At 57.0% G+C, this 13606-nt stretch overlaps 1 protein-coding gene across 5 annotated transcripts in view; it reads right to left on the bottom strand.

Annotated features, from left to right (window-relative positions):
- Positions 1-349: 349 nt before the first annotated feature.
- Positions 350-13606, bottom strand: part of THOC5 (THO complex 5) — a 31495-nt gene continuing 18238 nt past the window's right edge. The window contains exons 7-21 of one of the 5 annotated variants that reach the window (XM_043978324.1): positions 12778-12892; positions 10078-10210; positions 9408-9443; positions 8725-8802; positions 8497-8537; positions 8267-8366; positions 7825-7933; positions 6526-6627; positions 5166-5262; positions 4497-4611; positions 3564-3667; positions 3351-3438; positions 2757-2872; positions 2094-2284; positions 350-593 (exon numbers count right to left, since the gene is read on the bottom strand). In XM_043978324.1, the coding sequence (XP_043834259.1) occupies positions 530-593; positions 2094-2284; positions 2757-2872; positions 3351-3438; positions 3564-3667; positions 4497-4611; positions 5166-5262; positions 6526-6627; positions 7825-7933; positions 8267-8366; positions 8497-8537; positions 8725-8802; positions 9408-9443; positions 10078-10210; positions 12778-12892 (1489 nt within the window). In that variant the 3' untranslated portion in view covers positions 350-529. The other 4 variants (XM_043978325.1, XM_043978326.1, XM_043978327.1 and 1 more) reach the window with 4 other exon arrangements.

The following is a 13606-nucleotide window of genomic DNA, read 5'->3' as shown; positions in this document are numbered from 1 at the left end:
GTGGAATTAAGTAGAACAAGAAATCTACCAGACAGAGGAGAGATGGGGGGGGGAGGGTAGCACGTCTCTTGGGCAAACATGGGAGGGTCCCTCACCAACAGAATCTGAGAGGCATCACTGAGGGATTCATGTCAAGTACAGCACTTTATAAAACACAAAAACAGTCATGGGTAGATGTGATGGAGAAGTCCTGTGGGGGCCGCCGTGCCACCATGCCAAGGAGTCTGAACAGTAGCCCCCCCCCCCCCTCCCCATACTTGGTTAGGCGGGAAGCAAACCTAAGGCTGGTCTACATTACCCTCCCGCAGCCAAGGACAGGATCCTTCACACAAACATGCAGAGGACAGAGTTCACTTCACCCATGGATATATTTAATACATTAAAAATACAAAATTGACTTTAGAAGACCCGGAGAAGCACATAGGTCACACCCATGGTGTGGAAGCCTCGTGTCCCCCCCACTGCTGGTTTTTCTGGAACCCTGCTAGAAGCCTGTCAGGTGATGGATGGACAGAAGGTAGTCTGATGGTTAACGATGGCTGAAGAATCCCTGTGGATAGTTGTACTTGAACGGCTTCATCCGACTGGGACCCCTGAGGAAAGAGGTAGGCAGCTGCTCTGAGAGCTCCAACAGGACTGCAGGGGTCAGAGGCCTGGGCAGAGCGCAGGGGTCCGAGGCGGGTTCTCTGCCAGTCGCTTCTTTATGGAATGTGCGCGGTCAAGAGGTTAGGGACATAAACTGAAATCACATTTCAGAAATGGTTTTCTTCCAGAGAAGACGGGGCCCCTCCTTGTGGAGGCCTGCCTCAGTGGGCCTACAAGGCCTCTTCACTACTCCTGAAGAAGCCATGCCAGGGATGGGATGGGGAGGGGAGAGGAGGACAGCCATGGGGATCACAGACTGCTGGAGAGGACCTAGGGCTGGCCCAGCTTTCTCAGTTCAGTGATCTGCCCGGTGTCACAGGGGCTGTCAGGGGCAGCAGAACCAACACCCAAGTCTCCTGACTCTCAGATCTGGGTCTGCCCCCTCACTGGTCCCAGCTCCAATTCCAGCTGTCAGCAACAATCTAGTTTCCAGGCGATTTTAGACAGAAACCCGATCCTCCGGGTGGTTTCATGCCCTCAGCCCCTGGTTCACTAGATCTGAGTCACCTATCCAGAAAGCCTGTGCTCATCAGCCTTGCCCAGAAACACCCAACTTGCATGACAGAGGCCCTGCTGGGGAAGGGGTCCTTCAGGAGACTGTTTAGAACATGGGAAGTGGATACATGCTGGGCCGGAGCTGGGACTGTGAAGACAGGCTGTGAATGAAGGGCTGCAAGGAGAGGGGAGAAGGAGGGAGAGGGGGAAGGAGAGAGGAAGTGAGGGGGGAAGAGAGAGACAGAGACTAGAGAGAGACAGATAGACATGGGACAGAGCAGAGCAAGAAGGAGGCCCAAACAGCCCAGGAGGACATAAGCCTTGTCCTCTGCCTGGCAGAGCCGGACACCGGGGGCCCTTCTGGAAGATGTCAGAGAGGAGGCAGATTTCTGCTGAGCCTCTTCTGTCTGCGGACTAAAGTGGGGAGGGCGGGATGTGGGGAGTAGTAGAATGAGGCAATGAATGGATGGAAATGGGTTTCTAAGCTTCTCCTTCCTTATGACTGCTCCTGCCTGTTTCTGCACAGAATTACAGAAAGCAGAAAATTCTTCTCAAAGGATCTGAAATCTACTCTTCAGGAAAGAGCATGGTCTGTGGACAGGACCTGTTACCAAAGATGAAGAACAAAACCAAATCACTCACAAAGCCCAATCAAGCTCACCCCTGAGCACCAACTACCCAGGCTGAGCTGCAGAGGCCGAGACCGTGCCCCCCACAGAACAGAGCCTGACGCGGGGACGAGGAGAGCCGGCTGGATTCCCTTCAGTGCCGGGCAAAGAGGCACATCCTTGGGGTGATGGTGCCCCTTGCGTCTCTGGTAAATTCCGCCACGTTTTCAGGCTGAGCTCTGTCCTCTCCCTGAAAGGCCGGCCTCCTCTCTAACTGCTGGGGTGGCCTCTAGTCACAGCACAGTCATTCCCACTAGCCTGTCCCCCAAAGCCCCGCCTGCTCACCTGACCAGCCGAAGACACATTTTCTCCTGGGGAAATTCCTTGGGTCCTTCCACACTGGTGTCGTGGCTCTCTGTCTCCAGGTAGACATCTAGCACGACGCACAAGCGCTGCAGCTGATTGGTCAGGAGCTGGTGGCCAGGCTTGGAGCCATAGAGCTCCCGGTAGCACACGCTGACCTCACTTTCCATGGCCTGTGACAGACACAGATGCCTCGTCACTGATGAGTGAGCCTCTGCCCCAATGCCCAAAGCTGCCATTTCCCCTCACGTCCGCTTCCAACAACACGGCCATTTGGGTCCATATGGGCCAAGCCCAGGAATCCTGCCTCTTTCCTTGCCCCTCACTGTGAGAGCAGTCAGTAGACCTTCCCTGGTCTATCTTCAGGGGCCCAGATTCTTTCTTTCTTTTTTGAGGGGCAATGAGGGTTAAGTGACTTGCCCAAGGTCACACAGCTAGTGTCAAGTGTCCAAGGCCAGATTCAAACTCAGGTCCTCCTGAATCTAGGGCCGGTGCTCTATCCACTCCGCCACCTAGCTGCCCCCCAGATTCTTTCGGGGGGCTGGGTTAGGTCTGAGTGAAGCTAACTGTGGCCCCACTCCCCCAGGGAAGGCTACACTATCTGGGGTAAGTTGGGGAGCTGGCCGCTGCCTCGTCGGCCCTTACCCGAATGTTATCATCGTTGCTGCTGGTCTTCTCTCCTTTCCAGTTCAGACAGAGTCGGAAAATAGGTGGGATGGAGGAGTAGGCTGGGTTTAGCACCACAGCTGCCTGAAGCTTGGCTGGAAAGGGGGAGAGAAGAGGAGAAAAATCGGTCACATGACAGAGCCCTTGGCCAGCTGGCAGCAACACTCCCATGCCACATGTGGGCTAACCCTAAACCCCTGTCAAGTGGGGGAGAAGGTTGGTCCTGGGGAATGGGCAGCAGCACCCAGCTCTTCACCCAAGGAGAGGCACGGCACAGATGCCCGATGTCCCTAGCTAAATCGTGAGCCTCTGGGTGGAATTCAAGGCGGCTGCAGTGCCAGGAGCTGCATGAGTCGGGTGACCTGAGAGGCGGGAGAAGCACAAGTGGACACCTCCAAAGGGGGTGGGGAAGGACAATCACACACAGAGTGATTTCTGAGAACCAGTCCCTCCTCCACCCAGGGCCTGCGGGAACAAAAGGGAAGGGGGCCTTTCTGTCACTTTCTGCGGCTCCCCTCTCCCACCAATGCTCTGAGCAAACACCCAGTGGGGCAGCGAAGACAAAAGCTCTACCTGTCCCTCTCTCGATGAGCGCCATGTAGTACAGGTGCGTGTCCTCAGCCAGCCCAGCCTCCACAATGTCACGTGTGTACGGCAGATCCTGCAATAGAACCAGGGAAGAGGAAGGCAGTCACTTGTGGGGGTGTGCATGAGCGTGCGTGCCTGTGTGCGCATGCATGTGTGGAGGCTCACAGTGGAAGAACCTCCCTCCCTCCCAGTGCGTACCAGGTAGTCCTCATAGGGAATTGCCACCCACTTCACAAGGCGGGACACGATCTTTGCAGGGAAAAGGCTCTGGCACTCACTGGTGACTGGCACAATGCCATGCTCTTTAAGAGAAAACAGAGAGAGAAGGTGATTGGACAAAAGGACCTGGTGGCAGAGCTGAGCCAGCAGCCTCCCCGCTGGGCTCTCCAGCTGCCTCGGACGGGGCTCCAGGAGCGTGGCCAGGAGCTCGGCGGTCCCGTCGTCATTACCTGTGTCCAATGTTCAGGACAGACAGTTGGACCTCCGCACCTGACATGGCTCCACTGTGAGAAAAATCAGATATTCACTGCTTCTGACAGCAAACACTGGCCAGTAAAACGAAAACCCCCTGGCCCTGCAGTGCCCTGGGCATCGATTTCTTTGTGAGCAAGTGGAAGAGAGCCCGGGTGCCCTCAGACACAGCGGCTGAGTTATGTTTCCACACACGGATGAACCAGGGAGGGCCGTTAGCACCAATGGGTCACAGAACTCCTGGGCCTCAGACCCACCGTGGGGCCAGAGCCAAGGGGAGGCCGCAATCCCACCCCAAGCCTACAAGTCAAACCCCAAGGTTCTTCAACAGCGAATAACTCCCCAAACCACCACTACCATTTGAATGCAGATCTCCCCATGCCCATGCTTCTATCTGCTGTGGGGAGAGCCCAGGCTTCCCCTAGGATGGCCAAGGGCACCCCTACCCCCATGAAGGGGAGAAGCCAAGAGCCCGGCCCAGCTTTCATGTGAATGACCCTGGCCCAATCCCTTATCTCCACACCTGCCTAGACCTTGGAAGGTCAGTCCGAGTTGAGGGACAGTGCAGCTCAAGGTGTGAGACTTCTGGAGAATCAGGCCGGCCCCTGTGGCCATGTCTGGTCTGAGGGCTGCCCAAAGTTCAGTTTGAGTCAGACCTACCCAACGAAGCAAACTGTTTGGTGAGAGCCAAGCGGGCCTGCAGGCGGGTCCTCAGCAGCTTCATGGTTGTCTCCATGTGGCTGGCGCTTAGTGAGTTGTCTGCGGTCACTGCGTGCTGAGGGGGGACAAGCCCATGTCAGTGCCCAGCTCTGCCCTCTCCAGCCCCTGGGCCTCTGCCTCTGACAGCTGCAATGGGGCAGCCTGGTGGGAGGCTTGGGAAGGACCGGGCCTTCCCTGAGGCTCAGTCTCTGAGGTCCCAGGAGTTGCCTGAGGAGGACTTTAAGGAGGGTTTGGCACACGGGCATTTCATAAAAGGCGGATGAATGAATGAGTGAATGGTTGACTATTCAGCCCCAAGATGCCCCACGTTTCCTCTGAGGAAGAGTTCCAGTTCTTCCACATGAGGCTGGTCATGGCAGAGATGAAAGCAACAAGTGCTGTGCCCACACCCCTGTGCCCACACCCCTGTGCCCACTCAAAGGACTGGAGAACCTAGACTGCCACGGTAGAAGCCACCTGCTACTGCCCGGCCAGAAAGCCCAGGAAGCTTCCCTCTGAGGAGGGCTGCCCCACTGTTCTCTGGGGCTGGCGGGGAAGGCTCTGCCTCCCAGGACACCGCCAGCCTGTGCTGGGGTGCCCCTGGGGCTGAGCCCGACTCAGCATACGCACCTGCGGCTGCTCTTTGGGGAAGTGCAGGCCCCCCAGCTTCTGCACCCACAAATAGGGGTGCCCCAGTTCAAGCACATAGTCGCTGAGGCTCAAGATCCTGCAGGAAACAACACAGGCCACTTCTGTCAAGGCTGGGGCCTCCTCTCAGGGCACCCCCCCCCCGCCCAACCTTGGCTCAAGTTCTTCTCTTCCCTCAGGCTGTGCCCAGCTTGGATCTCTAACCTTGGCCAAGCTACTTCACTCGAATGGGCCTCAGTTTCCTCATTTGTAAAAGGGGGCGGGGGGCCCCCCTGCAAAGGATTTGGCAGATGCCCTTCTGTCCTCCAAGGAGGACATCCCTGTGCCTCCCCCTCCTCCATCCCTGTCACTTTGTACCCTGCTGCACTTCTCAGGACTCTCGAAAAGCCTCTCCTGTGGTAAGACCACCCCCACCCCAGTCTGGTCCCACGTGTGCATATGTGTGTGTGTGTGTGCGCGAGTATGTGCGTGTGTGCACGCGTGCACATATGTCCTCCATCTGTACACAAGCCAGTGGAAGGAAGTAGCTGAGTCCTGGTATCCCCACTGTCTGCAGGACAGGGCCACTTCATAAATGGGGGATCTGATCTCTGCCTGACTTCTTCCCTCAGACCTAAACCTGGAGGCGGTCTGCATGGTGTGGAGAACAGAGCACTGGACGTGGAGGCAGGAAGACCTGGGTTCAAATCCTTCCAAGAAGGCACAAGCTGTGTGACTCTAGACAAGTCCCTTGGTCTCTCTGGGCCTTGGCCTTGCCATCTAATTAACACTACGGTCCTTCAATTCCCTTCTGGCTCTGGAGCTGGGTCCTCGGAGGCGTCCCCTCTGATTGGCTCTTCACTCGGATCAGACCTTTTCCATCTGCTCAGAGCCTACCCAAAGGGCAACCTGCCCTCGTGACCCCAGGGAAGAGGGCCCCCTTTGCTCTCCACTCCATCAGTGCAAATGCTGTTATCTTTTTTTGTGTGTGTGGGGGGGCAATGAGGGTTAAGTGACTTGCCCAGGGTCACACAGCTAGTGTCAAGTGGCGGAGACTGGATTTGAACTCAGGTCCTCCTGAATCCAGGGCCAGTGCTTTATCCACTGCGCCACCTAGCTACCCCACTGTTATCCTTCTACAGAGGATGCCGAGGGCCTGCCAGGTTGGGTGACGGGTACCCGGTGAGCTAAGATGTGGCTCAAGCCCACATCTGCTGAGTCTCAGGCCAGAACCCTTCCCAGCACCCCTTCTTCCCTGCTCCAGGGGGTCACCTTTACTGCTGCCCTCCTAGCAAACTCCTGGCTCTAAGACATGCCCACTGGAGACCTGGACTCCTTGGCACCCGGAGAGAGGCTGACGTACCCGACTTTATCAAACTGGTACCGGTTGGCTGGGTTGGGGGTCTTCTTGCCGTGGTCCCCAGGATATAGGCAGCTTAAGATCATGTCAGGAGATAGCAGGTCACTGGGAAGAGGGAGGAAGGGGGAGGTGTGAGGACTGTCTGTGCCCAGGGGCCACCTGGCTTCGGAGCTCTGGAGGGCAGCTCCTGCCTTCCAGTGCCCTTGGCCTAACACAGAGGCCAGCCCCAAAGAGCTATGGGATCTTGGAGCAGGGTTCCCCATGCACACCCTGTGAGACAAGGCATGCAAGGGTCCCTAACCCCATTTTACAGACGAGGGAAGGAGCTCTCCAGGGTCATTAGCTGGAGAGAGGCGGAAAGGCTGGGAGATGCCCATTCTTATTGCAGGACACTCGATGTGTTACCTAGTGGCCTGAGCACCCCTTGGAGGGCAGCGTGGCCCCAACTCTGGGGAAGACAGAATATAGACAGAACACGCCGCTCAGGGCCCTTGGGCAGACCCTCTACACTACCCACTCCAGACCCCCCGAGGGAAGACATTCTCTTCTGCACTGGAGACAAGGTGACCTGACAAACCAGAACAGAGCCGGCAACAGCGACCTTGCCACTACCAACAAGGGCTGGGACGGAAAATAATTAAGTGTGACAGGCAGACGAGAGCCAGCCCCGTTCCCTTCCCTGCAGGCAGCTATCCAAAAGGAAGGGGAAGCGAGCACACACACACACACACAGCACACTTTCTTTCTGGGGGGATGGATGGGGTATCTCCTCAGCCAAGAGATCAGAAAGGGACATGGGGCGTGTTACCAACCCCCCAAGGGCCCATCACGGCTCAGAGGGAGCTATGGGGAAGCTCGGGCTCCTTCTGATGGGCTCAGGAGGGAACCAGAGGCCCTGTCCTCCTCTCTTCTCACACCAATAAGGAAGCCTCAGGCCCCCGTCCAGCCATCCCTTTCTGTGGCCCTGCCAAGGGCTGAGCTCGGCTGCCACAGGCAAGCAGCGCCCCTTGCGGTGCCCTGGGAAAGCGGAGCCGGCAGAGCGGCTTTCCCTAAGACTGTGACCTAAAGGCCATCCCGGAGATTGCACCATTTGGGCAGGCCCCGGCCAGGCTTGCTGGGCGGCACTCTCTAGCTGAGCTTTCCTCCCTCCCCATCAAGTCTGAGCACCAGCACAGGCGGGTGGGCGGGCAGGCTGGGGGCTCAGCCCTCTTCTAAGGGCCGGGGGCACACACTTCCGGGACAGAGAGAGGCGCCCCGTCCCGATCCCCCCTCCCCGCAACAGCTTAAGTTTGGGGAACATACCCTGCGCTGATTGGCATGACGATCTCTGTCGCGGTGCTCACTCTGGCCTTCACAGTCATGATGTTGAGGTTCATGAGGTAGTAAAAAGTCAGATGGAGCACACTGTCATCTGCAAGAGGATATGGGGGGTGGGGAGTCACAGAGGCGGACCACAAGCATGAGCCACATAGGCCAATGACAGCTGACGGGAGGAAACGGGCACTAGGCCACACAGCTGGGGCAGAAAAGCTCAGCCAGGGATGAATTTCGTGCCATCCAAGTTGTGGAAAGAAGCTCTTCTGCCACTTCAAACCCCCAACCTCAGAGGCAGCACAGGATGGTTGCTCAACTCGGTGTCAGGAGAGACCCGAGTTCCAATCCAGGCTTTGCCTCTTCCTGGCTGCGTGTGTGACCTGAGGCCCTGCCTCCCAAGTCCTTGTCCTGGGACCTCCTACTCTCTCACCTCTGCACTTGAGGTCGAGCATGACAGACAGTGGGTGTCTCTTGAGCATCTCCTTCCGCTTGTCGTCCAGCTGAACACCCAGGGTGGGGCGTCGGCGCTTCTGGGGACAACGGAGCAGAGTCACCTTCTCAGCCGCTGCCTCGGCTTCCTGAGAAGCCATCATCCCCACAGCCCCAACCCCCCCGCCTCGCACCACCGCCCATCTTTGGGGAGGGGTCCTGGGCCCTTACTGTGGTCTGCTCCTCCTCAGCATCCGAGTCGCTCTCGTCATCTATAGCCAAAGAGAGAAGGGAGAGAAGCCGGGGCTGCCCTGAGGGCTCCTTAAGGGCCAACAGACCCCACTCCCCCCAAGGCCTGTGGCTGCCTCCTGGCCCAGGCCTCAGCCACGTGGCCTCCAGCACGTGGTGAGATGACTTGGGACTGCAGCAGGGGAGAAGTCAATGGAGCTGAGCTTTTACCTTGAGAATCCTCGGGCGGTTTGTACAGAGCCTTCGCTTCTTCCACACTGCCCTCTATGGCCACAGACAAGGTTTTATCTGAAGGCAGTTTGAAAAAACAACATCAGAATTCAAGAGCTATGAGCCTATAGAAAGACATGTCCTGGGGGCAGGTGGGGAAAGCTGGCTAGTCTGGGGCTTCAGACTACCCCATGAGGAGAAGAGGCCAGGACATGTCCCAGGAGGGCGACCCCCAAGGTGGCAACGAGCGCACGCCTCTCCCAGGCAGTACTAGGGTGTCATGAGCTAGATGAAATCCCCCAGAATTCTCCTGTCAGCAGGCGTGAGAGCTCCCGCCCCAAGGTTCTGCCTGCAGTGGCCGGAGGCCTGCCTGAATGCCATAGGTCCTAAGAGGGGAGGTTGGGCCAGAAATCCCAGGGCTCCAAAGGTGCTGACTACCCTGCCCCCACTTCTGCAGGCCCTAGTACAGTCAAAGGGGTCCTGGGTTCTCTACAGTAAGTGGGACAAGAAAATTTCTAGGATGCCAAGTCATCGAGACAGCGGGTCACTGCTGTCTAGCCCAGCCGAGTGCAACCTCAAGGGGCACTGGACAAACATGCTCAGCTCCTTCCTGGGCCGGTGGAATGCTCGGGGCACTACCTGGAAAAGGGATAAGAAAGACGCAAGAAAAGAAAAATACTCACCCTGCCTAGGGGGCTGGGAGGAAGGTTTCATGTAAGCTAATGGAGCCAACAGGACAGAGAAGAGGAAGGGAACAAAGGAGACAGAAGGGAGAGAAGACTCAAGAAAAGACAGTAACGCAGTAATGTACTGGTGCATATGGCTGGAGGGGACATAGATGCCCTAAGCTGCTGCTGGGCACAGCCTTCATCTGACAGGAAGGCAGGGCAAGGGGAGGCGTTGGGCAGACCTCCTGGCAGCCTCTGGGGCCCCCACAGAGTCCCAAGCATTCCCAGGGCTTCCTGAGAATCAGATTGCCCTCTCCCTATTCTGTGACTGACAACATGCCTCCGGGCATCAAGAAGGCCAGAGCAGCCAGTGACTGACGAGTGGGGATGGGGCCAGAGTCCCTTGAGAGACAGAAGACACAGCCCTGGCCCCTCCCATCTGCCCGTGAAGCTTGATAATCTTGTCCAACTCAAAGGCAAGAGCATCTCAAATGCTGCTGTTTCATCAGCTTCCTCCAGCCTTGCTCAGCACTGGGGATGGGGAGGGGAGGGGTAAAGCCACCCGACCCCGAGGGAAGCATCCCCCGAGTCCCCAGATGTTGCCTACAGGGAGCCGAGGTTCAGCAAGGCCACCTGGATAGCCACACCCAGCCCTCCTAAGCCCGGCCTGCTTCCAGACACTTACCGCAGGCCTGCCCATAAGCACTGGCCTGGACGAAGAGTACGTAGAGGGGCGGGGGAAGGTGACGGGCGGTCTCGTACTGCTTGTGAGCCTGGTCAAACGGCATAAAGAGATACTCCTGCACCGGGAGGGAGGCCTGACCAAAAGAGAAACAAGAAGCCGCCTGTCTTAATCAGGCACTACCCAGACAATCCTGCATTTCCTCTCCAGAGGTCCCCAAATCCTGCCTGAGCCGTCACTGGGGAGCGAGAGGAGGCTCAGGAAAGCGAGGCCTTGCCTGCTCAAGTGTTAGAGACAGCATTCGAACCCAAGCCCTCCTGCTGACTCACACAACAAAATGTCAAACCAGAAGCGTTTGTCCTTGTGGGAGAGGAGGAGCCTGGCAGCCGGGGCAGAGGGCCTCCTCTTCCCGTGGCGGTGGGGGCTGCTGTCCAGCATGGCAGAGGAAGGGCCCAGCAAGGTCGGGGGGGGGGGGGGGGGCAGGTGGAGGGCCTCAGGCAGCCCCACTGCTGGCACCAGTCCAGGGGACACTGCAGGGACACGTTCTGGCTCCAAGTCAGACCAAAGTCTAACAAAGCACAGAGAGCTGCCTCGGGCCACGTGGTTTTCTCCACAATACATAGTAGTCTCAAAAAAGAGGATGGAGCACCTCCTGTTGGGTCCAGGCCAGAGAGGCTCTCTGGGTGAACCAGAGGGCCAGTGATGTCCCTTCCAAATCCTGTGACTCTTCCCAAGGGCCCCTGGCACCCATGGCCATCTGGGACTCCCAGAATCCGAGCCACATCCAGCCCATCTTGTAGCCGATCAAGAATCTCTTCCTTTCTCGAACTCGCTGCGCTTCTGCTCAGAGCCTCAGTAACAGACCCCCGAGGCGCTCACTGTCCTTAGGGTCCCTATGTCAGGCCTCCATCTCCCCTCATGCAGGCACCTCACCCCCCAGCACTTCAGACACACAGAGTGCTTTGGGTGTTGATTGCCCCACACCTGGGGACAGAACAAGGATCGTGGATTTGCCTTTCTCTGTACCCCAGCATGAAGCACAATGCAGAGCATACAGCAAGCACTTAATAAAAGTCTGTGGTTGAATCTGTCCCTGTAACTTCACCAAGGTTACTCCCCTGCTTGTTCCAATGGGCTCCTGTGGTGCTGGTTCTAAACCGACCAGCCTCATCCTCGGATGCTGACTGCTCCTGAAAGGATGGCCAGTCTTGGCGAGTCACGGGTGATGGGAGACCACCTCAACACGTCTCACGTCCCATACCCGAGTTCTCCAGGGTCCCACAGGGGATCCCTTTTGGATCATCAGCTGTGTCCCTCACTAACCCTTCACTGGGAGGCTGAGGCCATCACAGTGTTTCTTCACAGGCCTTCCCTGAGCTCAGTCTACACCTCGAACGACTGGCCCCCGATGAGTGCCTGCTGATGCAGCTTCTGCGATCCCGGCATCTTTACTCCAGATTGGATCCTCCTTTTCACAATGTTGCATCGCCTCTCACACATTGCTGTCACTAAGCTGACTGTCTGGCCCTCCCATAAGCCAGGGGCCCAGCATTTTCGAGGAGCATGTGAGGTCAAAAGCAGGCTGGCCCACTGAGTATCTCTAATAGTCATCCATGCTTCCTTGCCTCAGGTCCCGCCCCATGCAGGCCTTGTTTCTGCAGCAGGTCCTATCCTGGACTAGAAGGGATCCCCACGTTGTGGCTTGAGACATGTAACTTTATACATGAAATCTTTTGTAACTGGACCATGTGTCCAACACGTGTCATGTTACAACACCAGCCCCTGCCAGAGATGCCTACCAGCTGTGAGGGAGAATTCAGGATGGGGTCCCTGGCTGTGGAGAAAGGAGCCCTCGCTCTAGCCAGGAGCATGAGTACCCCGACTTGCCAGTAATTTCTCTGGGGCCCTGGAACACCTCACTCTCCAAAAGCTGCCCGAGTATGGTAACTGCCTCTTCTTCCCTACAACTTAATCCCATCCCGAGGACTGAGCAGCCATTCGTATCCTCAACACCAACAGTCCTTGGCAAGGGTTGAGCCCAAGCACTGGGGCAGCCACGGTGACTACCCGTTGCCCTTTCCCCATGACCCCATTCGATGGAAAGCCCCTCATCCTTACTCCTCACTGAGCCCGAGCAAGCGGCTTCCTTTCACCCTTCACGTGCTCCTCCCACGCGAGCACCGGGCCCATCTTTCTTCTTTTCATTTTTGGTCCCAGCCTCATAACCGGCCCTCAGCCCTGCAAGTTATCTCGAAGGTTCAAAAGGTCTCAGAACCCGTGGCAGGAGGGGCCCTTGCTGACTCAGGTCCTAGTCATCCCGCCTACAGCTTGTTTGCATAAAGTCCCTGACTAGGCTGGAGCCCCTTGAAGGAAGGGACTATCTTTTGCCTTCTTCTGTATTCCCAGCACTTAGCGGAGTGTCGGGCACATGGTAAGTGTTCACTAAAACTCGCTAGAGACTAGTCGTTCCCCAGTAATGAAAAAGTGGCCAAAGATGCCCGGTCTGCAACTAAGCCCCTAGTGTTGGGCATGGATGTGCGCACTTGTTTGATGGGCTCAGCAGGTGCTTCCTGACCCCGGCACGTCCTCGCACCACACAAGCAGGAGGTCCCAGACCCAAAAGGATCAGGCCAATAAACACTTCCTGGCAGAGGAGTCCCAGGCTTCAGTCTCCCCAGAAGAGGCGGCAGGTCTGGCACTTACCTGCATGATGCTGTTCAGCCGAGGCTGAAGGCTGCTCAGGTATTCCTTCTTGACTTCGATCTCCTTCAGGATTTTCTCTTTGCTGGCTAGACACTCTTTGTACTTTTCTGCCAACCTGATAGAGGAAGTTACGACATTTGGTCTGGAGAAGTGTTCTTCTGAGGCTCTGTTCAGGGACCGCCCCCCTCCCCCCGCCCCGCCCTGGCACCCACACTGTCACACAGGCACAGTCAGACCTGAGGGGGCAGGGTTACAGTTTCATTCTGTGCCAGAGAGGGAGGGAGGACAACAGAGCAGCTGACATTTCTACGGTGTGAGTGCTTCAGCTCTAGCTTTCCAATTTTACAGATGAGGAAATGGAGACCAGAGAGCCCAGGGATCTCCTGCCCTCCCTGGTCCAGAGGAATGCAGAAGGCCTGGATCTGAATACTGGCCCTCACATCTCGTGGCTGTGTGACTCTCTGGAGAGGTTGTTTCTAAAAAGCAGAGTGCTAGGCCAGGGTAATGCTAGGAGGTGATGGGAGCGGCAGACAGGAGATCCAGGGAGCAGGGCAGCTGCCGTCAGCTCGCAAGAGCCACGAGGCTCTGTGGCTCTGACTGAAGGGAGAACCCAGCCTGCAAGACTGGAGGCTCCTGTGCTGAGCCCTTCTCACTGCCTCAGGTCAGATGGCCCTCATGTGCTAATAGGATTCTGCATCATCAGACATCTCTCGGTTAGACTGTAAGCTCATTCAGGCCACACAGGCACTGGCTTAGTGACCTCCCAGGGCTGCAGTGAAAATCAAAGGAACCACAGAACCTGAGGCTCAGGGACAGGTTCTCATGCCTT

Source organism: Dromiciops gliroides, chromosome 1 (genome assembly GCF_019393635.1).
Source record: "Dromiciops gliroides isolate mDroGli1 chromosome 1, mDroGli1.pri, whole genome shotgun sequence".
Lineage (NCBI taxonomy): Eukaryota > Metazoa > Chordata > Mammalia > Microbiotheria > Microbiotheriidae > Dromiciops > Dromiciops gliroides.
This window is presented reverse-complemented; position numbering and strand designations above follow the sequence as displayed.